At 35.8% G+C, this 7,895-nt stretch overlaps 1 protein-coding gene across 2 annotated transcripts; it reads left to right on the top strand.

The window, feature by feature from the left end:
- The first annotated feature begins 957 nt into the window (after nucleotides 1-957).
- LOC129900988 (probable Histone-lysine N-methyltransferase ATXR5) lies at nucleotides 958-5,136 on the top strand. 2 transcript variants are annotated; one of them, XM_055976097.1, is made up of 6 exons: nucleotides 958-1,718; nucleotides 1,819-1,899; nucleotides 3,568-3,791; nucleotides 3,895-3,995; nucleotides 4,085-4,297; nucleotides 4,483-5,135. In XM_055976097.1, exons 1-6 carry the CDS (start codon nucleotides 1,304-1,306, stop codon nucleotides 4,640-4,642), a joined length of 1,194 nt encoding a protein of 397 aa, XP_055832072.1. In that variant the 5' UTR covers nucleotides 958-1,303; the 3' UTR covers nucleotides 4,643-5,135. The 2 variants fall into 2 exon arrangements, with proteins under 2 accessions (XP_055832072.1, XP_055832067.1); XM_055976092.1 differs by having other exon boundaries at nucleotides 1,044-1,718; nucleotides 3,565-3,791; nucleotides 4,483-5,136.
- Nucleotides 5,137-7,895: the final 2,759 nt, after the last annotated feature.

Below are 7,895 nucleotides of genomic sequence, written 5' to 3'. Positions count from 1 at the left end.
CTAAACATACTCACAAATCCTTTGGGATAAAGTTAATTTAACACATGAGAATTATTTGGATAAACTTCAGATTAAACCTAAACACTATATAATAAATCTTGTATTATAATATACTAAGTTAGTAGATGTTTCATATAATAAATGGACCCACTTAATGTTTAATGGACAATTTCTTTTGGCTTTCTTCCTTATCTTTTTAGCTGTATTTTGGCTATAAATAGTCAGTTTGATAGACATTCTCTCTCTTTCTCTTACTATCTCTCTTACTTATTAATTTGCTAACTTAATTTATTTTATAACATATTGCTAATTTTTAAATATTAAATTAATCTAACAACTTGTGTGTGGACATACTTTTTGCAAAAGATATTTATAATTTGAATGTATTTTTTTTCTAAATATGGTTTATATCTCTGAATTTCTCAAACTAACAAAATCACTCAGCTTAACCATCTGAAATGTACAATTAAATTTTCTCTAAAATAATAATATCTCAAAATAGAAAATAGTTACATAATTTCATATATTAACTCTCATATATGAGTTACTACATATTATTACTAATGTTTTTTTTTTTGAAAAACTACATAATTAAGCAAACATCCTAATATAACTACTAAATCACACGCTACTTTAAAGACATAATATATAAATATGTATTTTAACTTGATTTCAGCTGACATTTATGTCCTCTAATTTTGAGTATGCACAAGTAGATATTTAAACTTGTATAAAATTCAAATAACTTTATTTGAATTTTTTGAAGTTGGAGTGAAAATGAAGCTATGCTTTGGGTCCTAAATGTGATTATAATAAATTAATTAATCTACATTCATCTCCCCCTTGAGATGTCAAAACTGTCACTTTGACCCCCCATTCTTTCCTCTAAAGCCTAAATCCCTTTTAACGGCCGCTAAATAGTGTAATAAGAACTAGAAACTAATACCCAACAAACAGTGCGCACATTAAATTCCGTGCGCTCAATCGGTGCATATTAGCCTTTAGCAATCACCTCCTTCCACGTCATCTAACGTCACACCTAATTTCCCGCAACCCTTCTTCTACCACCCTGGGTGGGTTTGAGGGTGGGTGGTTTGATTGGGTGGGTGGGTATCATCTCTTTCCTTTTTTTTCCATTTTTGGGTTTCTTTCTTCTTCTTCTATCTAACACTCTCTGCAACAAAATAAAAAATAATAATTTTATTTCCAATTAAACAAAGAAAAATAAAATTCGAAATTGAAAATTAACTAATCGTTATAATTTATTTCCAACAGTGTCCCTCATTTTTTCGCCGTCATATCAATGGCTCCATCGAGCTCAGCGTCGCCGGCAGCTTTATCGAGGCCGGTAGCTCAAAGGAAGGTCCGTCCGTCAGCTGACTCTTCGGAGAGCTACCGCCGGCGTAGGCCGCGGATGTCAATGTCGCCGCCGCCGAAGAAATTCAGGTCGATGGTGGAGATCATGAAAGTAGCAAAGCGTGTGGAGTTGCCCAAGGAAGAAGAAGACTCGGAGTCGGAGTTGGAGTCGGAAGAAGATGACTACGGAGAAGTTTTGTGTGAGCAATGTGGCTCTGGAGAAAGGCCGGAGGAGCTGTTGCTGTGTGATAAATGTAACAAAGGGTTTCATATGTGTTGTCTTCGTCCAATTGTAGTTCGTGTCCCCATTGGACCTTGGCATTGTCCTCATTGCTCTGGTGATCAACATCGCATAATCAAAAGTATGAACAAAGAAAAAGAAATTAATAAAAAAATTCGATTATGAATCAAAATAATGTAAATAATGTGTTTGTATATTTTTTTTTTTTTGTGGATGTTTAGGTTTTTCACAAAAGAAGATAGTCGATTTCTTTCGCATTCAGAAAGAGAGTCAAATGGTGGTAAAATGTTCATCTGCTCAAGGTAAATGAAACAATGTGATCTTTATATCGGGATAGGTTATAATGTACATACAATTGAGATCACAATCGGATGTTTAGGTGTTTTGGTTGATCGATGTCTTTGTACTTTTTGTTATACTACTTTGTTTAGAGCTGATTAATTGATGTCTCTACTTTTGTTATGCTAAGTTATGTTTAGAGCGGAAGATGTAGGATTCATATAGAGGATTAGTAATCTAAGCCCGCCAAACTTAAACGTGAACTGAGGTTATTCTATTACTAAAAAAGGAGGGGGTGGAGGAGGACATGAATCTTTCCCTCTTAAAACTAGAGCGGGGAAGTGCAAGATCATACCTTTATATAGTAGTGAGTGTTTGTTTATCGTTTCCAATTTATGTGACCTATGTTTTGGATGTAGAGTTCCTTTCCTACTTGCTCTTTTAATATGGATTGACGTTTTTCTATTATTATCTTTCGTTTCTATTTTTAATTTCAAGTTGGTGGATCGATGAGCTTAGTGTGCGTTACGTTTAGCTTCAATATTCATTATCTTATCATTCTGATCAAATGAGTTTTGCTAATAACTTGTCTTTCTGTCTTTGCAGCACAGCTAATGTCAGATGGCATTTGATAATCTTAAGTTACTTGCAAAATAATTAATAATAGAGTAATCTCTGAATTATTTTCATGAACCAGAAGTTATCCGTTCAATCGGAATTTATTAGTTAACAGATAACTCCATCTAACTGTACTTTCCTTTCTTTTTTCCAGTCGTTTGGTAGAACATTAAGGTTTTGTTCAATTTTATCTCACTTAGTCATTACTTTTCTTAATGAAGAAATTGGATTTTGAACACAAAAGGTTTCTTCTTTCAGATAAAAAATTCAAGCTAAGTATGGTTTGATTAACAAAAGATACTTTCTTAGATGTTCTACTGTCTAAAAAGTGACTCTTGCCATTGTGATAGAGTTATACTTGTGCACATATGAAAGAAATTTAATAATCATCTGTCTCAATGATCATGTGATTGATCAAATTTTCACACTGATCGGATAAATACTGTATATGCTTGTCTTTAAAGCATTCTAGTTTTTCCACATCTGGCAACTATTTTGGATTGAGGCTTAATTAATATATGCTTTGATCAAACCACCCACGTATGGGGTAATTCTTAAGCTTGCTAGAAGCATTCATTTAACTACCTTACCAAATTTTTCAAGGATGATATATTCTTGTTAACAAAGGATGATTTGCACATTTCAGTTAATAATACAGTGTGATAGCACTGGTTAGCTCAAAAATTGTTTGGTAAAATATGAACTTTTCTTTGTCAATTCACTGATATGATTTTGTTGCTATGTAGTGTTACCCAATTAGATATAAATCTTAAACTAGACCACTAGGCCTTACTCCTTTGGTTTTCTTTTTCTCTTTTCCTGATATCGTGATATAGTGCTGCAGTTTTTCATCATTCTGTTTTGAAGAATGTAAATTTATGACTTGTATTAAAGAGATTTTACACATCATTATGAGTAGATTTGTTTTCTATTCTCAGAGATTTCCCTTGATATATTTTGCTACGAGATCCTTGTAATCTATTGCAATCTAGCGAATTTTTCTCCTTAACATTTTAAAAGTAGGTGTCGTTAGTTTCTTATTTTCCGTCCTTTCCTGTCGACATTGTCAGTAGATATCAGAAAACGTCGTAAGCGTTCACTAGTTTTCCACAAGAGACGCAGAAGGCTATCACCATTTAGTCCAACAGAGGATTCTCACCGGAGGCTAGTTCAAATGACATCTCTTGCTTCTGCACTGACAGCTCTCGATATGGAATTCAGTGATGAGCTAACTTACATACCTGGCATGGCTCCTAAATCTGCTAACAATGCCAAGTTTGAAAGTGGTGGAATGCAGGTTTGCTCTCGGTCCCACAGTCGGTCGGTCTATTCTATTGCTCTTTGAATGATATAAGGTGTTAGCTCATATTTCACCATGCAATTTTTTCCTTTTGTTATAGGTTCTCTCGAAAGAAAATACTGAAACCTTGGAGCAGTGTAGAGCTATGTATAAAAGAGGGGAATGCCCTCCTCTCATGGTAGTTTTTGATTCTCGTGAAGGGTATGCATAGTTACCTCAGTTTGCTTGTGGGTTTCTTGTCTGTTTGTTTTGTATTTGCACATGAAATACAATGCATCTTATTAATGCAGCTATACTGTAGAAGCTGATGGGCCTATAAAGGACCTGACGATAATAGCAGAATATACAGGCGACGTGGATTATATCAGGAATCGACAGGAGGATGATTGTGATAGCATGATGACCCTTCTTTTAGCAAGAGACCCATCAAGAAGTCTTGTTATCTGCCCTGATAAGCGTGGAAACATTTCTCGGTTTATCAATGGCATAAATAACCATTCACCGTAAGCCAGTAGTGTCCATCTTTTCTCCTCCATAAATCTTGGATTTCTAAAGTCTTTGCTTTTTATGATATGCTCAACCAACCGTCAACAATCAATTTCAGAATCTCTGTCCTTTCATATCAAGAATCTTATAGAAATTGAAAATAGCCAACCTACTGTTCTTGAGACTATTCCAATTTTTGCAGGGAGGGTAAGAAGAAGCAGAACCTGAAATGCGTGAGATACAGTGTTAAGGGTGCATGCCACGTTCTTTTGGTTGCGCTTCGTGATATAGCTAAGGGAGAGCGGCTGTACTATGATTATAATGGATATGAGCATGAATATCCAACACATCATTTTGTTTAAATTTTGTCTCATGTAGCTTTCCTAGTGAGACTAGCGTCAGGACATCTTTCTTCTACATAACTATACAACTAATTCATTTTAAAGCCTTTCCCCCCTTTTTCTTGATTTATCAAAGTGTCAAGGTGAATGGTGGTCATTTAGATGGAGATAGATACACCACAGCAGAAAAAATTTCGGTCAAAGTCCGAAGAGTTTTGGAGATTTAAGTTACTAGGTAACTTTGTCAATTTCATTTATACATTGACATATGTAGACTTAATGTAATTGCTTTGAGCTCAAAAAAGCATCAGTTTTACAGTGTTTTAGAGGTGACTATTATAGAATGCTCCTTTCTTTTATTGTCCATTCTTGACCATTTTTGGTTAATGTAAAAGCATCTTTGTCTTGTTACCTTTTGAATGCTGCTGATTCTACAGGAAAAAGGTATTATTTTGACAAGTAATAAAATTTTATTATTTACATAAGCATCATCAAATGTTGGTGGAAGCATTGGTGTAACTGGTAAAGTTGTTTCCATGTGACTAGGAAATCACGGGTTTGACTTGTAGAAACAACCTCTTGCATAAATGCAAGATAAAGATGCGTACAATAGACCCTTGTGGGGCTCTTCTCCGGCATCAAGTGATTGACAAGTTTTGCAGGACTAAACTTCCTTCTGAGTATCTTAGATCAATGAAGTCCATCGACGTGTCCAAATCATTTAAGTAAATTGTACATTTTGCACCAAAAAATCAAAGTTTGTAACCATCTATAGTTTACACTATGTTCAACATCAGATCTTCCCTCAGAGTTTATAATTTATTTCTTCCAGTCAGTCCATGAAATACATGAGGGTACTGTGACCATATTAATTCCAGTGATTTCATTATACTCTCTCTGTCAACTTTCCAGGGTGCCCTTTACATTCTTAGGCATTGTTGCTGCACACCAAAAAAGTTCGACCAGATACCGTAATGTGCAGCTGAATGACAATGCAGAAATTGATATCTACAGTTCTCGTCACAGCTTCAACTCATATTGAATATACTACAATAGTTAAGTTCCTTTTTTGTAAGTCGTCTTATGTAAAGCATGCCTCACATGTTATGTTGCTCGGATCCTTCACAGATATTGCTGCTCCTGTGTTGGATCTTCCAAAAATGCATAGCTTTTGGAGGATTTGACACACCCGATGGTATTGTAGAAGAGTCCGAGCAACATAGTGGCACATGTGGATATCCAAGTAAAGCAGGTCATATAACTCCATTTCTACTCTCTGTATTGGTACATCCTTACAAGTTTGCTAGACCATAATGTTCAGTTGAAGTGTCTTTAAGAGGAGCAGGTTCCAACCAGCTAAAACTTGATCTTGCTGCAATCACCACTTTTTAGCTTCACTAAAATGTAGAATTTATTACTATGTTTCTTGGACTCTCCAAAAATACTGCTAGGTGTGTGTCAAATCCTTTTTGGAGGATCTTACACGGGCGCAGAGTATTTTTGGAGAGTCCTAGCAACACAGTTCTTTACACAAATTCTTAGTTTGTTTCCTTAAAGCCATGTCATAGCTCATCTTTAGATGGCCTGTGCACCATTCCCGCTCCATGCTATATTTGGCCTTAATTAACTTCTATCACAGCTCTCAGCTTTGTCCTGCACTGAACCTCCATACAATTTGGATAGGAGATGTTTGTTCTGTGACCTTTGAAGTTTCTGCAACATCTTTTCCCACTGGCAAAATTAAACTTGGCAACTTTGCTAGGACTGTCATCTTTCTTAACGGATCAGTTGTGATCGTTGGACTAAATCAGCCCACAAATACTCTTAACTCGGTTTGATACTGCTTGTTTTAGGTGAAGTCCGCAAAGATTTTTCCTAAAGATCTTACGCCTTTAGAAGTATCTTTACACCTCATATGTAACTTTCTTTTCTTATCAATTTCCAATGTGAGACTTTGTTCCCATATTCAACACTCCCTATTGAACTAATTACCGCATGACCTATTATCACTAAGATTCACCTGAGTATGTATGGCCACCAAAGCCCATATGCTTCTTCCTCTGTGTACGTTTCCAAGCTACGGATAAATGTAGTAAGCCAATTAGTGGATGGGACAAAAATAGTAAACTAACCTATTCCATGCTACCTCACTCTATTGGGCTTGTTTTTGAGCTCTTCACATGCCATGACATGAGAGCTAATTTGGAGATGGATGGTCAAAGGTAGTAAACTAACATGTTCATCCCATCACACTAGGGGTAGAGCTAGTGTATACGTTATATATTTTGGTCGAACTCAGTAACTTCGGTTCAAATCCTATATTTGCGTTAAGAAATTCATTGAATAATGTAGGTTGAGAACCATGAGGTCTTAGGTTCAAATCTCACGAGAGACAAAAACACTAGGCATTTCATTCCATCCGTTCTAGTCTTGGTGGACAAAATTACCTGGAATCTGTAGTTGGTGGGAAGTGAGAGGTATCCAATTGAATTAGTCGAGGTGCGCACAAGCTGACATGTACACTAGGGTTATCAACAACAACAACAAAAAAAAAGAATCCATCAAATATGTATAAATTATTAATAAAATGACTAAAATCCCAAACTCATAAGTTTCAAGTCCTGGCTCCACCTCTTCATCACTCTCCGTTGGACTTGTTTCTTAACTCTTCATGGGTGGTAATATGGGAGCTACTCTACACTATCTCCATACATGTCCAGTCGCACCAAAGCCCACTATCTCCATACATGTCCAGTCGCACCATGGGCTTTGATACCAATTTGTTGGGCTAAGCCAGCTCGAAGACACTCTTTAACATTGTGTGATACTTTCCATTTAGGATCAAACCCACACGATTTCCCCTAAAAGGTCTCACACTATTAGGACAATCTCTACACTTTATATGTAGTTTTTTTCTCTTAACGACTTCGCACAACCAGCATGGATTATATTGGAAATCTCAATCTGATGCAACTTGATTTTTTTGCTTATCAAAGTATTGAATCTAGTGTCAATACTCCCATTTCATCTTATATTATTACTCTTTAGCAATGCATTAGTGCCACAGTAGTGGCATTTAATCTGTTTCCATTAGGCTGTATTCTTGTTTTCTGTCACTTTCCATGTAGTACACTTGTGGCTCCTGTCTTTCCTACTATGATCAAAGAAGGAAACAAACAAAGTTACTTTAGTCTTGTATTCATTGACATGCTTCTACTAACCCCTGTGTATATATTCATTGTCCTAATATTTTGGACTACTGAGCCACTCTATC

The sequence above is a fragment of the Solanum dulcamara genome, chromosome 1 (assembly GCF_947179165.1).
Source record: "Solanum dulcamara chromosome 1, daSolDulc1.2, whole genome shotgun sequence".
Classification (NCBI taxonomy): Eukaryota; Viridiplantae; Streptophyta; class Magnoliopsida; order Solanales; family Solanaceae; genus Solanum; species Solanum dulcamara.
The sequence above is the reverse complement of the archived record's forward strand: the minus strand, read 5'-3'. Positions and strand labels throughout refer to the sequence as shown.

Bases quoted from the DNA above. Each gene is read 5' to 3' on its own strand.
- LOC129900988 (XM_055976092.1), top strand. From the start codon at position 1,304: ATGGCTCCATCGAGCTCAGCGTCGCCGGCAGCTTTATCGAGGCCGGTA. The intron at 3,792-3,894 runs GTTTGCTCTCGG...CTTTTGTTATAG, and splicing joins TTGAAAGTGGTGGAATGCAG to GTTCTCTCGAAAGAAAATAC. The intron at 3,996-4,084 runs GTATGCATAGTT...TTATTAATGCAG, and splicing joins GTTTTTGATTCTCGTGAAGG to CTATACTGTAGAAGCTGATG.